Source organism: Mugil cephalus, chromosome 11 (assembly GCF_022458985.1).
Source record: "Mugil cephalus isolate CIBA_MC_2020 chromosome 11, CIBA_Mcephalus_1.1, whole genome shotgun sequence".
Taxonomy (NCBI): Eukaryota; Metazoa; Chordata; class Actinopteri; order Mugiliformes; family Mugilidae; genus Mugil; species Mugil cephalus.
In genome coordinates, this window is record NC_061780.1 from 7323025 (window position 1) to 7343283 (window position 20259).

The 20259-nt window shown below is 44.9% G+C and overlaps 1 protein-coding gene across 2 annotated transcripts; it reads right to left on the minus strand.

The window, feature by feature from the left end:
* Nucleotides 1–319: 319 nt before the first annotated feature.
* On the minus strand, nt 320–20134 carry clstn3 (calsyntenin 3). 2 transcript variants are annotated; one of them, XM_047597827.1, is made up of 19 exons: nt 19802–20134; nt 18951–19017; nt 16268–16390; nt 14599–14809; nt 14221–14429; nt 13022–13171; nt 12257–12442; nt 11867–12154; nt 11298–11410; nt 9824–9983; nt 9039–9086; nt 8735–8883; nt 7142–7290; nt 4373–4599; nt 4101–4262; nt 3739–3884; nt 3440–3575; nt 2436–2620; nt 320–2350 (listed from the first exon to the last, which is right to left on the minus strand). In XM_047597827.1, exons 2-19 carry the CDS (start codon nt 19015–19017, stop codon nt 2201–2203), a joined length of 2859 nt encoding a protein of 952 aa, XP_047453783.1. In that variant the 5' UTR covers nt 19802–20134; the 3' UTR covers nt 320–2200. The 2 variants fall into 2 exon arrangements, with proteins under 2 accessions (XP_047453783.1, XP_047453782.1); XM_047597826.1 differs by having other exon boundaries at nt 9027–9086.
* Nucleotides 20135–20259: the final 125 nt, after the last annotated feature.

Below are 20259 nucleotides of genomic sequence, written 5' to 3' on the forward strand. Positions count from 1 at the left end.
AGAACTGAAATGTAGAATAAACAGTAAAGATAAACTATGTTCATAAGTGATACCATCCTGAACTTTTGTAAAGGCCCTGGATTAATTATATAGCAATTAAGACTTGTATATTATTGTAGTGAATTGTTTTTAAGGATGAATTATTTTTTAACAGTTCTATTTCTCATGTATTCAACCAGATAAATGTAGCGTTTAGCAGATTTTATTATCCTTGATATATATCTGTGTGAGTATTATAAGTAGTATTATAATTGTAAGAACAATTTAACGTACATGACTAAAATGTAATTCTTTCAGTGATCAATAAAACTCTCTCATGGAGACGTCATATAGTGTTTTTATTATGAATTTTGTTATGTTTTCTGACACTTCTCAATAACAATTAGCCAGCATAATCCATGTCGTCATCGTATCAATAATTACAGGTAATGTTCGAATAGTAACATAGTAATAATATAAGTTATTAATCAATGCAATGTTTATTCCTTCTTAACATCACACTCAGAAACAACAGGCTTTATTTACTGACAGCTTTAGCACTGCACATTGATAGGCTACACAGACAGACAGCAAGAGACACAGAGGGACAGTGAGGGAGAGGTGAAGGAAAAAGGCAGGGGAGGCCAGAGGGGGGGAGGGAAAGGTGAGGAGAAGCACACGGCTGCACATTCATTGAACCAAAGATACTAGATGGAGTGGAAAGCAAATAATAATAATAATAATAAAAACTGTTTTAAAAAAAGGTCTCGTTTTATAATGTGAAAAGATGAATGAGACGTATGTAAGTATCACGACAATGTGCCCTCCCTTTTCTGTGATTCAGATATCAACAAGTTTTTAAATTACAACAATATTACACACAAATTAAGAGACACTCATCAAGCCAGGGATTATCATCCTTATCACTACTACTATTATTATTATTATTATACTGTTTTCCGATGCTGTAAAGGTGATTACTCAAATGGGGAAAATAAAGTCAATGATAGTTTGCTCCCTCTCGACGTGTGCAGAACAAGAGAAAGAGTGGCAGCAATAATAATAGTAATAACAATATTATCATAATAGTCATCGTTGTATGTACAGAGAATTCATTACAATCAATACAATCAAAACTGCCCAAGCTGAGCGGACATTCTGGAAACAGTAGGGGGAAAGCGTCATGGAGTATGTTCTTGTGTTTGTTTGTGTTTACATGTGACATCTTGTAGTTACTGTAAGAGCAGTGTGCAGTGGGTGAAACAGTGCAGTGAGAGTCGTATAGAGACATTCCAGCGGTCACTAAGTGAGGGGTGGGGGGTTGTAAGAGGTCACCAGTTTTAGTCTAGACTGTGATTTTTTTTATTTTTATTTTTTTTTTGTCATTAAGCGGCACAAGCTGAAACTCTGCAAAGACTCCACTTCTTAGCAGAAACCACAGTGATATACACAGACTCAACTATTCTGTATTCTCGGAGCAGTGCAGATGTTGTCGGCTTGTGTATAAGATGAGGTGTTCGGTTGTCAGCAAATCTGCAGTCTCACAACACCAAAGGAGAAACACTGCAAGTAAATCAGAGTTTAGGTTTCATGAGTAAGTGACCGTAATGTCTGACCTCACTGTGATCACTCTGTGGTTAAAGGTGACGAAGGAACATGTCAAAAAAGAAGGGCGGGAAAGAGCTTGTGCACAGACTTCTCGAGTCAGTCTAATAAAGAGAGATGTGTCGGGATCAGGGCTTGTGTCTTTGCCTGCGGATCTACTCAAGGCCTGGATGTTGGGAGTTGTTTTCAGTTTACATTTCATTCTGTGTTCAAAACCAAAAGACAATGTACAATCTTTTTTCTCTCTTTGTTTAAAAAAAAAAAACCCTATAACCGTCTCATTCAACCAGTATTACACTATACAGACACATGATCATTTTGTGATTTAGAACCGGTGCACCACATACAATTTCGGTGGGGTTTTAGTCAAGTGGTTAAATTACATTAACTGTATACATTGTGCCATTGAACATTTAGGTGGAGAACAACAGCCCGTCACTGGCTATAGGTCACATATGGCGTTGAGTGTCAAGAGTATTACAGGTGACTGTGTTGTGCATTGTGTGTTGTAAGCATACATTCCTTATATGAGTGGTGTCAGCAGTCGTTGATATTAAAAGTGTTGGAGTGTGTGAGCTGATTTGTGGTTTCCATGAGAACCGGCGCAGAGACGCGCTCAGTAGCGGCGGGCGTTGCCGTCTCTGCCCTCCTTCTTGATGATGATTCGCTGGTCGTCGCTCGCGTCGTCAGGCGACTCTGCTACCTCCTCGTCCTCCTCTCCCTCCCCCTCCGTGTCGGCGGAGATGCCCATGCGAGACTCGTAGGACTGTGGGAAAGCGAGGGCACGTGGATGAAAACAGGAGCATGACAGGAGCTATCGTTTACTCTGACCACTGATCAACTGTCATCACCTCCATTGGGTTGACGATGATGGTGAGCGCGGAGTCGTCCCACTGGCCGCTGCCCTCTTTAGCCCCGCCTCTGGAGCCTTCGCCTCGGCGGTGGATGGAGCGGATTCGGAAAACGCCCAGGATCACCATGACGACCAGGAAGCCGACACACACCATGATGATGACTGTAGCTGCTCCTGGCACCACTGTGAGAAAACACAGTGATGATTATGTGTCGTAAATAAACAAGATTCAAAGGAAATGGATTTTCCTCGTAAAACTGATTGCCCTGCCATGAATCCACAAAGCTCCACTGTTGTTCTAAAGTTCTGAATAACATGTCCGAGACGACGCCGGTAAACATGTTTTAAGGTGAACACGAGTTCTGTGGTTTATTCCGAGTCAGTTCTACATTCACCAAATGCACAGCTGAAAACAGCCAAAACCAACTTCAATATTTGCCGAGAAATGTTTGCTAAAGACAACATATTTGTGGCCTAGGAATAGGAGTCAATGGGTTTAGGGTTGAGAGGCAATGGCGAAGACTTAGATTCCTTTCCTGCTTCTGCACAGAGTTTAAAGACATGCCAAGTAAACTGGAAGCTCCATTTGTTGGACTTGCACGTTTAGGCAGAACCCAGTACTATGATATTATTCAGAATAAAAGGAATTATTCTTGTGATTACTTTTAAAGGTTTGCATGTTTGTGCAGCACTTTGGCGAACTTGGTGTTTTGATTAATGCTTACTCCTTTTTAACAATTACAGGGGCCTGTCTTTAAAGTGGTTGCTCCTAAATTTTTGTATGCCTTTCAAAGATATGTTGTTGAGTCTTCTTTATTTTTACAGTATGTCTGTCTTAATTAATCATATCTACTACTCTGTCTACTGTACATTTTGTGACAACGCTGTGCTTTATTTCTTTTATTGTCCAACAAACGCTCCTAAAATTGTGCCATTTGAAGAAACTTCGCAACAGCCGAAAATATTCTAAAGTGGGAAAAGCTGGTGAGAGGGAACCGTCACCTGAGTTGCGGTGTGGATTTGGAAGGGTGTGTCCACTCAGCTCTCCGGCGTGGTGGGATGGATGGAGAAACTGCTGCTGGGAGGCCAGCAGGTGGGACGGGTGGTACAGACTGTCCATAGAGTGGAGGAAGTTCACCTACAAAAAAACACAGAAGAAGAAACAATGACCTCACTGGCTATGGCCATTTTGCTGCTTTTTTTGCTGCTCCTGGAGAATATATTTCTAGCTTTTATACAGACACCATTCCCATTTTTTATCTCAGTGCCGGAGGTGTTACGTGAGTGATGGCTCTCCTCACCTCCAGAGTCAGCTCGTTGCTGGTGTATCTGCCGTTCATCTCGGAGCAGGACAGGCGGAACCGCCTCTCGAAGCGGGCCGAGCCTTTGGCCAGCCGGTAGCGGACTGATCGAAGGACGTCCTCGTATACGGAGATAGATTCGGCACCTGGTGGAGAGGTGAAACAAGAAAAGGACAGTGGAAAAAGGAATATCGAGAGTCAGTACTGAGAAAATAACTGGGGCAGACTTTTACTACTAGATTTTCAGTGGAAATCTATTATATGAATTTATTTAACCAAAAACGGATTCGTATTTCTGTCACCAGTCAAGAGTGACATTTCATTTTTATTTTCACTGGCTTAAAAAAAATGTAGAGTTGTACCTGTGATGGCAATATAAGCTGTAGTGTTGATGATTTCCAGTCCCCGTTCTCGCACAACATCCATGTCCACCAGAAGCTCCTCCCTCTCTGGGTTTAGCTCCTCACCCAACGGTTGGACCTCACAGCCGTCCAAAGTGTGAGCAACGGCATCGGACATCAGGGCTATGTAGAGAGACAATGCAAAACGGAAGAAGGGAAATAATAAGCACACACAACAGACACCAGAGAAAATGTGCCGAATGAAATGAGTCGATTACTGAGGGGTGACTCACCTCCACCCTCCATCCCCTGTGCAGCTGTGTTAACAGCGTGAGACAGTGAGCAGACGATACGGAGCTCGGGGAAGAGGGGGACACCGCGGGGGCCTTCGAACTCGGGGGCCGGACGGGCCAGATGAGGACCAACTCCAGACAGAGAGATCTGAGGGGCGTCAGGCTGAAGAACCACCAGGTACCCCTCCAGCTGTTTGAGGGACAGGCAGCTCTCCTCGTTGAAACATCTGGCAGACAGTTAAAGAAGATGGAAATCATTTCTTTCACCACTTTAGTCTGCACTGAATCTGTCTGCAACCACTGGATGGTAATGACGTTTTAAGCAGGCAAATGAATTCCTGACGATCTCCTGACTTTCATTTAGTGCTGCAATGTGGTTTTTATTTTTGTGTGCTGGATGGCCAAGAGATGGAGAGAGAGACAGTGTCTGACAGATCCCTTACATCCTCCCATGGTGCCTATATTACCCACAAGGAAACATGACCATGGACAGTTCATTTAATAATAAAATAATTAATAATTGAAACTGTATTGATCCCCGAGGGGAAATTATGTTCATGCAGTTTGACCCATCCATTTGCTCACACAGTGGTGTGTACAGTTGGAGCAGTGGGCTGCAGCCTCAGGTAGTCCCCCCCCCCAAGCTGCACCTCTAACCACTACTCCACAGCTCCCCTTAATTTGGAGATTCAGACTTAATTTTTCAAACTAGTCCTAATCTTTTCCACCCCAGATACCCCTGTACAGGGACAGGCCGTATATGCTATTTAAACACAGAGCATGTCCCATTCACGGAAGAGGCTACCTGGTACTATCAGGAGACATAAGCCTGCATCATATTATCATCATCATATTATTTTCAAATCTCTTTCTGACTTGGTGATGAGGACGAGGAAACTTGTCTTTTGACTTTCAAAACACTCCCAAGTGTCTCTAATCCATAGAAACCCGTGTTGTGAATCTAGGCTGTACATTTGTGGAGATCTGCTGACTAGAGGTGTTTTCTCAGTTGGAAATGAAAAACAAAACAAACAGTAAAGGGCTTATTGGAAGAAGCACAGCTCCCCCGTCCTTTCAGCTAATAATTACACCAGATAAACATCCTGACTGTTGTCAGCGAGGTGAGCATGTTAGCATCCTGATGTTTGCATGGACCTCAAAGCACCACGACTGCAGAGGCGCTTCTTGTTCTCAGATTAGTAACGTTACAACCAAGTGGTGTTCGTGACATTCATGCTGCATCATGTACAAAGAGGTCTACGCCCATTTTTGTCTGCTCTCAGTCCAGTTCCCTGATTCCACCAGGGCTGTGTTAACTTCGGCCGTGGCGCTGAAAAAAATCAAACCACAGCAGCTCTTCCATTACAAGTTTAGTTTTCCTGCCTGACAGTAGGCTTCTAACGTGAATGTTTGAAATTTTGATGAAACTTTGCATCATATTTCGGGAAGGGATTAAGCTACGTGCGCGTGTGAGTGTTATATTTCCGCTATCAGGGCGAGCAGCTGTTTCTATTGGCCTCTCCAGAAGGGCCTGCTGTTCAGCCATCTGGGCAACTCCTGGCCTCAAATCAGTCTTATCTTCACACACGCACTAAAACATGCAGGAAAAAAAAAGAAAAAAAGACAACTCTGGTACATTGGAGCAGGGAAAAAAATCTGACCTTGAATCCTTAAAAACACACACACACACACACACACACAAACACACACACACACACACAAACACGCACACACACACGCACACACACACTAGCATGACTTCTGGTCTGGAAATCATTTTAATCCTATAAACATGTGACAAAAAAACAAAAGTCCCCAAAGACAGTAATGAGAACGTCTGCATAGACTAAGAATTTGATGCATGTTTGAGTCTAAATACATACATATATATATATATACACACACAAGTATATAGCCCTGATTGTACTTCCCCATGTGAATTAATATTTAATCCTCTGAAAGTGACTGCAAAAGCCAGCACACAGTTGTTAGGCATGGTTGAGCACTGACTTGGAAAAGAAACTGGTGCGGTTTTCTATTTCTCTGACTGCTATGAGCGCCTCACCAGTGCCGTATGCGATATTTTAAGAATATATTGTGTCGAATCTGAACAGGTAAAAGTTAAAATTACAGATTCCTTTTACTTCTTACATGAAAACCACTGGATTTCACTAACAAGCAGAAAAATATCCTTAAACCTAATCCCTCAACAGCCTCAGCACACTCAAAGTCAGAGAACAGATTACTCGGTGGGTGAATGCACAAGAGATAAGATATTCCTTGTTATCTCTGGCATTGACATATTCTCTATGTAATTATCCTTTTTATCCCACACCAGCAGGCCTTATCACAGCCCAGGCAAGGTCCACGTTTGATGAGTTCAATGTCAGACGAGCAGCAGCAGCACAGACACAGAGTGACACTTCATCTGACTGCTGCAGAAAAACGCCACTCTCTCAGACACTTACTGCACTGTTAGTGTTTGATGTGTGATTTGTGATGTCTGAAGCTTTCCACTGTGGTGATTTGCATTTTCACTCTGCCTCTGTCCTCTTTTGCCGCTTCCTGTTTTTCACAAATGATGTTTGAGTAAAACGTTTGTGGACCATGGACATGTGAGTGCAGTTAGCTCGCAGTTTTCCAGTGGGAGGCTTGTGGAGCGTAGCAACCAGTTTCCTCTCATCTCTCTATACCTACTTCTTATCTGTGCAATCGCCGACGTTCATACACAATTTTTGTGAGAGTCTCTGTTCGTCTGTGTTTCTGTACCTGAGAGAGGTGGTGAGCTTGAGCGGACGGACTCCGGGGGTGGCGAAGCGCAGAGAGTTTCTGTAGGTGACCTGCTGCACTGCGCGGTTGAAGCTCTCAATGTCGTCTCCCTCCAGCACCAACACAGACTGGCTGGGGTTCACATGGACCTGGGAGGACACAGGACAAGGCCCAAAATGTTCATATTCATTTAAATCATTTGCAGGATTAGACTGGCCTTTTCACAATTTTTAGCAAGAAAAAAAAGAAAAAATACCCACTCAGTTCAGCTTAATGTTACACTGAAAAACGTACATGATGACCACTCATAGACATCTATGTATGGATTTTAGATGTAAATACCTCAAACACACACCTAGAGTTAGAAACACATTTATCAACTTAAATTAATGTCCTACTCCAAACAGAAAGAATAAAAAGAGAAATCAAAACACAATGGCATTACATGCCACCTGTGGAAAGTTCAGGAGAGGAAGAGGAGGAAGCAAAATGATCCGACTCCACAAAAATGTCCACGTCAGAGGATGTTTCTCTTTGGTGCATCTCTCAGGGAATTACAGGCCACGTGTTTCCATTGTGATCCTTTTCCACTGAGCAGAACATCTTCATCTCGCTCCTTTGTTGTCAAAGGAATGAAATGACCAGACAACCAAGCTCCAGACAGTTTGTGACAGGACTCCAGCCAGATGCATAAACGCACTAACTGCTGGGTGCATGGACACACACACGCACCTCATAACAGCCTGCTAAGCCCACTAACACAAGGACAAAAACGAATGAAATAACAAACGTTTTATGCTTAGACCCTATAATGGGGAAATGGCTGATTTTAGTGTTAAATCCATTTTTCTCATAAATTAAACCCTGATATTGCAGAATGAATTATGTTATTGTGCCGTAGGTGAGAGATTAAAAAAATGTAGTTATAATGGAAGTCAATGGGACATTTTGGTCCACTAAGGTTACAAGAGGGTAGTAAATTTTAAATCAGATGCTACACAAAATTGCTAATAATCCAATCAAGTCAATATTTTAGATAATCTCGATCATACCCAAGACTGATCTGAAAAAACTGCCCCAGCCCCCGAACATTAGTTTTATGGAAAATAGCTAATTTTTCAACAGCGACTTCAGGTAATCAAACTGGCATTTAAAGGGTTAATATTCCTCAAAATTATTGAATTTTTGGTAGTTTTGTAAAGTGGTTAAGTGGTTTAAGAGATTCATGCAGAAAGAATCTGAAAAAAAATATAAATCCATTAAGTTTTTATAGCAGTTTTTGGACATGGACGTTTTTGTCGGCTAAGGTCACGAGAGGGTAGTAAATTGAACAGATGCCTGAGGGTTATGCAAAATAATAAAAATGCTATACGTAATAACTAACTGCAAAGTCTCAAATAGGTGGGGAAAGCTGGACTGCATAACAAGAAAATGGAAAGTCTTATGATATGAGAGAAAAGGGTCCAGCTTGTATTGAAAAGGTACTGAAGCAGGTAATGTTTCTGGAGTGCTGCAGAGCAGATGTGTCGTCACTTTGAAAATGAACTACATTTTACAGACGCATCTGAGATGAATGTTAATATCTGACTCTACCTTCATGCCAGAGCCCAAGGTCTCTAGGTCACCGAAGTCCAGCCCCTCCCTGCAGGCGTACAGACACTCCACCACGCTGTGAGGCTCCACGCTGCCTGGACGCACCGTCACCCCCGACAACAGGCCGTGGTAACCGCCGACGTACTTCACTAAAATGCAAACACACATGAAATCATCCTGTACAGCTCGTGTTATTGCACCTTAATAACGCGAGCAATAATGATGCAGCAAAACGGCAGGCTGTACGCCATGATGCTGACAGTCTGTGAACAGTGTGAAACAGGGAGGTCACCTGAGTCTTTACCCTCTGGGATGGTGTTGTTTAGTATCTCTTTCTGCTTCTCTTCAGGCTCTGCAGGGAAAACCACAGAGAGGGGCAAAGGGGATAAGAAAAACAAAAAACAATGAGGCATACTAGGAAAGATACTTCAGTGTAGTATGGTATGAAAAGCTAAGCGAGAGGAAATCTGAAGAATAATACATATATATATAAAAATATAAGTAAATAAATAATACAAGCGAGAAGCAGAAAAAGTGTAGATGAGGTTCTAAAATGCAGCATCTCTCCTCATTATCTGGAAGCAGCTGTTGCCACGCAGGCAGCATTGTGACTTCCACTGTGGATGAAGCGACCGTGTGTGTGTTAGTGTGTGTGTGTGTGCGCGTGTGTGTGTGTTTTTCGCTGCTAATTGGCAGCCAGAGTTTCCCATTTTAACCAGCGGTGCGAGCGTAAGCGGCTGATGGCTGTCTGGCCCCTGTGTTGTTCTGCTGCCCTGAATAATTGATAAGTCAGTTATATTATTAGCCCTCAAAGACAAAACGCATCAATCAAGCTATAAACTGAGAGACAGCGAGGAAGGCGCGAAGCAAAATGTCTCGGCAGCTCGCGCAGAGACGCCGCGTGAAGGTTCGTGACCTGCCAGGAATTGCAGCCTGCTATGATTTAAATGGCACGTCAGAGGTGGAGGAATGCAAAGGAGGAAGGAAACTGCAGCTCGCAGCCTTTACGCAAGAATAAAATGCATAATTTAAGACGGAATGAGACGTTTGTCGATTCTGGGCTCAGCTCGTCCTCTCAAATCCTCTCACCCCAGCAGGCGCCGATGAACATCCTCTGGCGGGGGGCGGGGTTGGGGATGGCGCCGTTGTCATGGATGAGGGCGGGGTCAAAGGTCACGCCGTCCACGTAGAGGGTGACTGACGGGAACTGGACGCTGAGCGAAAGATGATGCCACTCGCTGTCGCACACCTGCAGGAAGGAGATGTCACCATGAGCCAGAACAAAGGAAACGACTGAGTCTGTGGTCAAAATGTGCGAGCGCAGGTCTGACGAAATTTACCGGCTTGTGAAAATCAAAGACGTGGTTGAATAAAAGTACTAATACGGCAATGCAAAAACACCCCGCAGAAAACAATGTCTCCTGGCGCTGATATGTTAACACAGATTACACTATTGTTAATGTTGTAGAGGCTTGAGGAGCCCGTTTGAAAGTACTTATGTACAGCTAGTTCCCAAACAGAGGGTTGGCCCCCTCCAAAGGGCCACAAGATAAATCAAAGAGGCCGGAGTGTGATTACTAAGGTAGGAAGCGAAATCCTATTACAAATACTTGGATACTTTTTCTCAGTTTCAAAGGTTTATAGGTGGGACTACTGTGAATTCAAGAACTGTTATTATTAAGAGCCCACATGTTAACATCAGAGAAATTATATTTAAGGACATACTTGAATGAATCTACTTTTCACCACTGGGGAATATTTCATCAGAGTAAATTCCTGCGTTATTATATATATTTTTTCTTTTATAGCTTTCTTTATAGATAAAAAGAAAACCAACCAAGGCATACAATACATTGTTAATGAGGGAATAATAATAAAGGCGGAGGGGTCAGAAAAGAAAGATAATAAGATATTGTGGTTCAGACAGAGGGATTTAACAAATCTTCTCCGTATCGGCTCAGCATCTTTTAATCCGTGTTACTTCAGTCTGTCTGGGGCCAGTGGGTTCAGTCAAAACAAACCCTCTTCATACCCCCCCACACACTTATAGCGAAGCATACATGCAGGTATGTAAATAGGCCGTCAGTGTTCAGGTGCATCAGTTTTGGCCAAGCTTATGGCAATAAAATAGAATTAAATGCTGATAATTGCTGCATGTTGTATGAAGCATAAAAGGATTTACTGCTTAAAACTAACTGAGAATGGATGTTTTAGCATACACACCTGATACACAAAATGAGTTCCGTATTGTTGTGTAATGTCCTTTTAAAGGGAAGTAATTGTGGTGCGTGAGTCAAAAAAAAAGAGAGATTTTGAAAATGCGGAAGAAGTACAAAGACCACTCACATGTGAAAAAAATTCAACTTAGCAACTAACAAGCTTGGGAGATTAAAAAAAGACCGCTTCTCCCATGAGTGATGAATCAGATGTTTGGCGCGTCACAAAAAGAAAAAAAACAAAACAAAACAAACAAACCACTGTTTAATTTCCTCCGTTTCAAGGTGGAAACACGGAAGGAAAAGGTGCATGCGAGAACATCAAAGCCGAGCAGTTCCCTCAGTACCTGCTCCAGTTTCCACAGGAACTTGACGGGCCGCGCGGCCGAGACGTCGGGCCAGTAGAAGAGGGAGAGGCGGCAGCCGTGGACGGAGAGGGAGTAGTGGGAGAAGGAGTCATCTGTGTGTGAGCAGAGCAACACAATGTAACTGGCGGCGGCTCATCAGAACCTCGTCAAAACTTTTCGCCGTCATGCACAATTCTCGCAGAAAACCTATAAATCTCGCTGCCTTGCCCCGGCAAAGTTGAAAACACTCCTCCTGCCACAAATGCAGCGTTTTCCTGCTCTGCTGCCGTTCGCTTGGCTGCACAAGTGGAGCAGCTGGAGGTTAAGTGCCCCTCTCTCAAGAGCACCTTGATAGTAGTTATTGAAGCAATAAACACTCGGGCTTTTATTCGAGGCATGGTTTTTCCAGCAGCTCTTGTTAAGAATCGGCTAAATGACTTCAGTGTTGAGCAACATAGTTTTTTTTTTAGCTGTATTCAGTGCAATATCCTCCTGTATTATGTAAATATAAAAACATACCATTAAGTACTTGACTGACAAAATCCCAAATATTAGGAAATGTGACGCACCGTTCTTGACGGTGCTGCACACAATGGTCTCCTCCTCCTTGCGACTTCCCCTGGTCTGAGTGGTGGAAGGCTGGATGTTGGCGCCGCCCCTTCGCATCCACAGCTGGAGGGTGAAGTGGTCGCCGGACAGCGCAGACACAACCGAGTCTGGCACCACGGCAACGTGATTGGAGCCGTTGAAGGAGAAGACCAGAGATGAATCAGAAGAGGGGAGGGTGGGCAGGGCTGAGGTCCAGTTTGCGGCGGGAGACGGAGGTGGGAGGAGGTCTACCTCGCCCCTGACTGCACCTAAAAAGACACAAAAAAAGGGTGGAGGGGGGGAGGGATACTGATAAAACACTTTCTGACTCCCATCAGGTCACACGCTTTCAAGCGTAAACCAGAGCTCACCACACAGCCGCCGCACGGATCTGTCAGAGTAGCTGTCTCTGTCGCAGCCCTTCCCGATGTGGCCAGTCTGAAGCTCTACAGTGGCCTGGATGTTCCACACGGTCTCCTCACAGGTCTCCAGGTGCAGGCTGGGGAACAGGGGGATGCTTCCTGACCCAGGGGTGTACTCGACGCGCTTGGTCCATCCTGGGGAAAAACGAAAAACAAAAAATGTAAACATGACGGGATGGACCGAATACACTGTAGAATAAAATGTAGAGAAGACGTCAAATCCATTAAATCTTCCCTCAACCTATTTTCTTACTATAAGTATAAACGTCTTTTTTATTCACTTATTCCTACGCAGCAACACAGCGCAAACAATTCACTACTGACGTCTCCCTGTTAACGTCAGCACATCTCCTTACTCTTTTGTATGCGATTATACAAGCGGAATGAAAAAAGAGCTGTCAATAAACTGCGCCCGCTCACACAGTCTGCTGTGCAAAAAGAAAAAGAAAAAAAAAAAGCCAGACAGTTTTTGGTAGTAGTGCGTACGATCTAAAAATACATTTTCACAGTGTAATTAATTGTCTTGCCTCGATGTTACTTAACTTCAACGCTACCAGCTCTGGGTCTACACAAAAAGTGATTCATCAGTGTGACAACCCACACAAGCTCCAACTCAAAGTTAGAACAGCTGAGAGGCATGTCTAAAGTTTAGCTCGTCGTGATGACCAGGACAGAGAAGAAGAGGAGGCGAGTGTTATCCGTGACATTGATTACCGATCCAGCCGGGTTTGCAGGACGGCTTGACCGTGACAACAACTTGAGCGTCAGCCTGAGCGCGGTTCTTTCCGCAGTCGAAAGCGGTCACCCAGAAGGTGTGAACGCGCTGGCGCTTCGAGTCCAACGGCTCTGTGTTCTTGATGTTACCTAGGAGACAGAGAGCGAAATTGGAAGGAAGGACAAGAAATAATGAAACAATGACTAAAATGGAAAAAGAAATTGAAGATTAGTCATCGACAGCAAGCTCTCGCAATCGGAGGGGCTCACTGATAGCGCTTCTGTCTCTGCACAAAACAGAGCCACTATCCTGCTGAGTGCACTTTATTCAGGGCTACAAAGAGAAAAAGGCATCAGCACAGGCAGATAAAACGCACAGAACACAGTGAAATCTGAAGGGGTTTTCCTGCTTTTGGAGATAAAGGTGAGTAACCAGCGAGTATCTGCGATAGGGTGACGGTGCTCAGCGCTGAGCGGCCGGCAAACAATAGGTAAGACAGAAGATGCTGTGACATGGTGTCAGGGGAAACAGAGGGACGAAAGAGACAGCGGTAATGGCAAAGTGAAAAGGAAAACGGACAATAAAAAGCTTACATCGGCCGGACGGGACTGGAACAAAAGCTCTCTGTGCTGCTGTACCAGTCTGACCCAAAAAAAAGAAAGAGGCAGCTCATCCCCTGCAGAGCCCTCCAAGACCGGGACAACAATTCTGCAGAGTCATACTAAAACAGGGTCCTCCTCTGCCGCTGTGTCACATTACAAAATGGCCACAATTGATCTCCCAACGACCCGTCAATGGATGCAATAACAATTTGTGACACTCCCAAGAAGGCTTTAGGAGCTCCGGGAACCAAAGGAACACTATATTAAACCGTACAGCTGTTGTAATGTTTACGCAGAGGCCAAACAATGGTCCGCCCACACAGAGCCTATTTTAACAGCTTCTGCTTTCTACCTGGGAGAGACAGAGGAATTAAGAGCCTGTCATTCTTTTCACCCTGTCGCCATGCCGGCATCAATACCTCTGCAGTGTGTTTTTCATGTATTGAGTTTAGCAGCAGAACACTGAACTGGATATTGAATTGAGTGATTCAACCGGCAGCCAAGGCCGAACACAACAGACAGAAGAATAAAAGAGGATGGTGAGTGGTGAGCTCACATTAATGACAGCGCGGTTCGTGGTCGCAAGCTAAACTCACCGTCGTTGTCAATGGCAAAGGGCACGTTGGGAGTGATGATGTCATAGAAGCAAATCTGGCTGTACTGCGGGGAGCAGTCGGCATCCAGAGCCTCCACGCGCACGATCCGGTCAAACAGGCGGCCCTCCGGGACGGAGGCCTCGTAGCGACGCTCGACAAACACCGGGGAGAACTCATTGACGTCGTTCACACGGACGTGCACGGTGGCCCTGAGGGAGGGAAGAGAGCGAAGCCAAACCCACTCAGAGAAATGGATTATTGTAACAACAGGGCGCTTTAATGGCCGGGTAGTTATTGCACTGAGGAGGCTCAGATAGAAACTGTAATTATTATTTCTATTCAGCATCTTCTTTTCAGACTGGGAGGACGATGTCTCACTTGTGGGATTTTTTGCTGTTGACTCCGTCGGGTCCCTCTCCGCAGTCGTAGGCCTGGATGGTGAAGCTGTGCTCCCGCTGGCTCTCGCAGTCCAGGGGCTCCTTGGACCGGACCAGACCCTCGCCAGTGGAGCGGTCCAGAACCACCGCCTCGAACTGGACCGAACCCGAACCCGAGGGCCCGTTGTGAACACGGAAGCCACAAATTTCGCCTGGGTGAGGGCGGGAGGGCGGTCGGGTTGGGGTGAGATGGGCCATGATGAATGAAATCAGCCATCATGAAAGGAGGACATGGCAATACATTCAATTTAACACATGACAGTTTATACATAAATGATTGAAAATTTGTTTCAAACATTACTTTTTAAAAGTTTCCCCTGATATTATATAACTCTAAGTTTCGCTCATTATTTTTAAAGCCCTCCCTGTTCAATCTCTGTTTTATGCTTATATACTTTTGAGCCCTGTGTACTGACAGCTAGCCTCCAATACTGCAACAGAACTCTGCTGGAGATCCCCTGGTCCAGTCTAGATGAAAAGGCGAAGGAGGCATTTGCTGTCTGCATGCTCAAAATTTTGGAACAGCTTCACTGTATCTTCCTAGCTTTGTAACTGCTTTCTAATCTTTGGTAAAAAAAAAAAAAAAAAAACGCAGTTTCATGAGTTTCCCTTCCTGCATTAAAGAGCCTTTTGGTGCCTCTCCGTCATGTTTCCTTTAGCGAATTTAATTCTGATATGAAAATCACTAAACACATGGAGGTTATCCAATCGGCCCATCGTCCAGGCCATGCTGTCTATATTAGGACAAACTAATCAGATGTGAGCCACTCTGAGAACTTAACAATCTGATGCTTTGGAAACGGATAATGTTTCTATCAGCGAGCTAACATCACCCCCCAAAAGAGCGCAGACAGATATCTGGAGATTCCTTTAAGTGGTACTTTATCTCACACAGGCAGTCATTATCAGAATAGAATAAAATAGATTGCTCCTGTGACTCAAAAAAAATAAAAAAAATCCCTGAATAGCTGCTGATCTTCCCGTCTGGCATAAGTAGAAGGTTCGTGCTCAAACAGCTAATTTCCTCTTCCTTCTTGACACGGGGTCCAATAAAATTCAGGCAGCCCCTGAGTAATTCTAGTAGATCTTTTATAATTTGACTGAACATGGTTATTTCCAGGAGTGCAAACACGATAACCTTTTTTTTTTTTCTTTTTTTTTTTCTGCAGAGGCAGAGCGTGGCTGACTGCTCCTGAGATGAAGGGTTGAATTACACTATGACGGTCTAAAAATAGTGGACGATGTGACTGAATACATTGCCTTTAATATTTAGACGGTCTGCAGGGAAATATGGCTGGAAGTGGCAGCAGCGCGAGAGCGGCGCGCTGAAAAACGAGCGCGGCGTCTACTATTAAAAGTTCAAGCAACCAAACAGACAGAAATAAACCACATCCTCATGTTCACACAGCTGTGGCGTCATCCTAAATCACAGCTAGATCATTTTCAATTTGGCCTGCTGAGATGATTTTCAGTTTGGCTACGCCTGCAGATAATTTGACCTATTTTTCTCAGCAGCCATTTCAAAGTATTTCAGTTTACTTTTTTTTTTTTCTTTCACACCAGCTTCAGGTTCTTGGTTTGCAGGCTGCTCTTATTGCAGTTAGCGTTACCAGCATAGTGAAGTGGAGCATCTTTGTCCAGGGCAAAGAGAGGAGGATTGAGCAGCACGGTGTTGTCGTTCTCCATGACAATCCCCTGGTACTCTGTCTCGATCCATGGCTTGTGCTTATTGGCTGAACGGCACAGGGAAGAGACCAAAGAGGCTTTGGGTTAAATGGAGCAATTAGAAGGAACCAATGAGTCTATTTTTAACACGAGCTGGGACATGGTGACAGTGGGCATGAGTGGGAAAAACACACAATGTTCGCGCGCGTGTGATCATGTTCCACTTTTTTTTCTCTCCAGTTCTCCACATTCCCTCGGTCACGCCAAAGCCCCGCTCCGCACACCTTCCCAGTCGACAGCATAATTAAAGCCGGTCAGATTTCACTCATATCGCGCACACACAGAAATATATTGCTCATATCAATCAGCTAAACTGGCCCGCCAGAGGGGCTTCACAATAACGCGGCAGAAAACAGCGGAGTCAAACTCAAATGCCTGAGGTTTACTGTGAATTTAACCTTTAATTGCGAATTAATTATTCATCCTCGCGCTGAATGTTCTGTGCTGAATGATCAAAGGCCAACTTAATGAGCCAGAAGGATGACGATTTTACACTCCAGCAAAGAGCAAAAACAAAAGCCCAAGTGCTTTCCCTCTGTTGAGGACAACAGAGGCAAAGCACTTTTAACAGAGTTTGAAATCAGACACTTTTGTTTGGCAGTAGCTTTGTTGTCTTTGCGGGGAAATTTTTGCAGAAAATCTGACTGGAACTAATTTTGCCGTCTGGACTGTGAGAGGAGAGTCGACGGTAGAAAAAGCTGCTGGTTCTGAATCTGATCAAGCCGCTTCCCTTTCAGACACGAAACCGGGTATAACTGAATTGTTTTTGCTTGAAGTGCCATTAAAATATCTTTTAGTACAAACATCTTTTTGCAGATTCCTCACTGAGGAATGCAAATCATTGGTGGAAAGTACAGCCTGAAGAGAGAACAGCAACTCGAGCATTTCCAACTTATTCTCCCTTAGCACTTTGGCATCACTGCATTTTGAAGGAAAAATATTTCTTTACTTTAAGACGTACTCTCCTGATAAAATATCTTTCTATATAAAAGTCAGATGTTTTACTTGAAGCACTACTTTATGCTGACATGCTGCTCCTTTTAGGGCTGAAACAATTATGCAAATAATCAATTAGGAAAACCCGCAAACATGCAAAATATTACTGAGGTGCAGCATCTAAATCGTGAGAATTAACAACTTTTCTTAAGATGTAATAAACCGTATCTCTTAGGGTTTGGGTGTGACAAATCACATTTAATTTACGATTCTGTTTCACGTTTTACCTTAAAGAATATTTGAAATCGGTAATAAATCAATTAACACAGATCGACTGGGTTTTAGCAGCGTGGTAGGTGTTTTTCACGATTCCCAGATTTTGTGCAGACATCCATTCAGTTGCAGTCCCGGCCAGTTTAGTGAAAGATGTCATGCTACAAAAACAGTCAAATTTGCTGTACAGACACAAGCGGCTTTACAAAAATTGGCGAGACGGTGACTTAAATGAGTTCCCATCTGACAGAGGCAATGAGTAGAGAGCATAAATCTGAGCAAGGCCATCTTTTAACGCTTTCTTATTCAGCCAAATGTGTGCCAGCACTGAGAGACTTATTGATGTCCAATAGCCCTAAACAAAGATATTCATCCTTCATGTGCTAATGACAGCGTCTCGTCCTCCTCCTCTATTTCCACTGTCCTCTTCTGTGTCTCTTTTTCGGTCATTTATCTCCTGCCCTCTGCCCCCTCCGCTGATCCCTTCCCTCCCTCCCTCGTCTGCTCTGCTATATAGCATTAATCTGAGCATCAGGCCCGTGGATTACATCCGGGATTACAGATTGAGAGGCATCTCGTTCCATCTCCCCCTCTGTCTCCCCTGGCACTCCCCTCTCTGTCACTCTGTCGCTCCACAACGCTCCCCCACCCCTCCTTGTCTGGCCCCCTCACACACGCACGCACGCACATTTTAACACAAATGGCCCAGTATGTCACACTTTTCTTTTTACCCTCTTGTCACCTGATCTCAAGTACCACCTCTCTCTACTCCGCCTCCCCCCCCCCCCCCTCCTTATCGGCCTGCATCTTTTTGGCACGTCCTTTTCTGTCTCGGCTGCGTCTCCTCTGTCTCTTCTAACGTTACCTCCGTCCCCCCCACCCCCCCACCACACACACACACACACACACACACACACACACCCAACACTCCATCTCTTTCAATCTCCTCGTCTTCCCTTGCGTCGCTCTCATCTGCCTCCTTCCCTGACATTCTCCCTCTGCGCTGTCTGTTTCATTCCCTCGGCATGATAATCATTGCAACGGTGATGCTGAATCAGAGTCATGGTTATGCAGAGCGATAAATCTGCCAGTAAAAGGAAAACAGATTTATCCAGGAGGCACAGCATTGACACAAGAGGCACGTGCACGCTGGGTCAGGACGAGAAAACGCCAAAATGTTTTATGCATGTGGGCTAAATGCAGTGAGGAGGCCATGTGATGCGGGAGTGGATAAAATCGTCAGGACAAAACACCAAGTATAGACAGGTCTCTGCCCCCCCAACCACCCCCCACCCCGTGGCAATGTAAACCATCATCTCAGTACTTCACAATTAACAGTCAAACGGATGAGGGACTGACCTTTGTTGCCACTGGCAACCGAAGTCAAGCAAAGGAGGAGGAAGGAGAGAAAACTCATTCTGTCCATCTGAGGGAGGAAAGTCAAGGGAGAGGGGGGTAATAGGGTGGGGTGAGGAACAAGGGAGGGGGGGGATACAGTACATGCATCAACAACTGATCAGCAGTGGAGGAGACAGGTACAGTAACGAGACAGAAGCAGATCAGGCCCCATTGGATGGTGTACAGAGGGTTTCACATGGCTACATTCAAGTGCCACGTATGTAACCTTTAAGGACCTACAGAGGAAGGAAATACAATGTGTGAATTCTGCGTGTTGAATCAGAATGAATGAACCGACAGTCCAGAAGCTTTTTGGCCATAATCCTCAAAATCGGAGCATGTACCTGGTCATGAGTGCCCTTAGAAGAGGTTTTGGATGTGGTTGTGTGTGTGTGTGTGGGTGGTTTCTCCTGTTTTCATTGTGGTCAGTTAAATACACATATATGCTGCTGGCGTCTTGTGGTAGTAGCCACAACTGGGGGAGAGAAGAAAAAAAAATAGTCCTTGGAGGTTTTGTCCTGACAAACCTTCTACATTTTTCCACTGCTGCAGTCCTTGATGGGCTACAGGAGAACACACACTCAAATCAGAAATAGAGGCTACACCAGCAGCCTCCATCTGCTCACAGGTTGCTCATGCTCAGGACCAGAAACATGCTATGCGACAATTATTAGCCGGTTTCATTACACAAGCTGGTGTTGACACCGACCGCCTGCTCGGGCTGCGAGGCTGCCACATTTAGTCACACTGTCACGTTATGGTGTAGGAAACGTCGCAGGAATGAAGGTCTGCCGGAGCTGGTTTGACATTACCGTGGTGAGTGCGGTGATGCTCCTGGTTGGTACCCTGCCTCTACGCGCGCAGCATCCGCCTCTCACGCCCCTGCCGCTCGGCTCGGCACGGCACGGCAATCCCCCGCAGGCTGAAAGACAAACCGACACCTCCAGGTAGAGAACAGGAGACCGGCTAGCGATGTTAAGAAACGACGGGATGGATGCGTTGTATATTTCGGTGATGAGATGCAGAGAGGATGGATGGAGGGATCGATGGATGCCCTTGTTTTTTTTTTCTTCTCGGCTGCACGGAGGAGAGAAAACGGTGGGAATATTACGCTGGCGTCCCCTCCCTCCCTCTCTCTCTCTCTCTCGTTTCTTAACCCGCCCACACTGCGTCCTTCTCCCTCTCCATCTCCATCTCTCCACCAGACTGCTGCCCTGGCTGTTTTTTGCTGCTGAACGCACATCGACAGTGACTCAGGCCCCAACGCAGC

What these genes read in the sequence shown, in the direction of transcription:
- clstn3 (XM_047597826.1), bottom strand. Translation starts at nt 19,017, where the DNA reads ATGGACAGAATGAGTTTTCTCTCCTTCCTCCTCCTTTGCTTGACTTCG. An exon ending in CTTTGCCATTGACAACGACG is followed by an intron (nt 13,172 to 14,220) that starts GTGAGTTTAGCT and finishes TCTGTCTCCTAG; the next exon opens with GTAACATCAAGAACACAGAG. An exon ending in GCAACGAGCTGACTCTGGAG is followed by an intron (nt 3,576 to 3,738) that starts GTGAGGAGAGCC and finishes GTTTTTTTGTAG; the next exon opens with GTGAACTTCCTCCACTCTAT.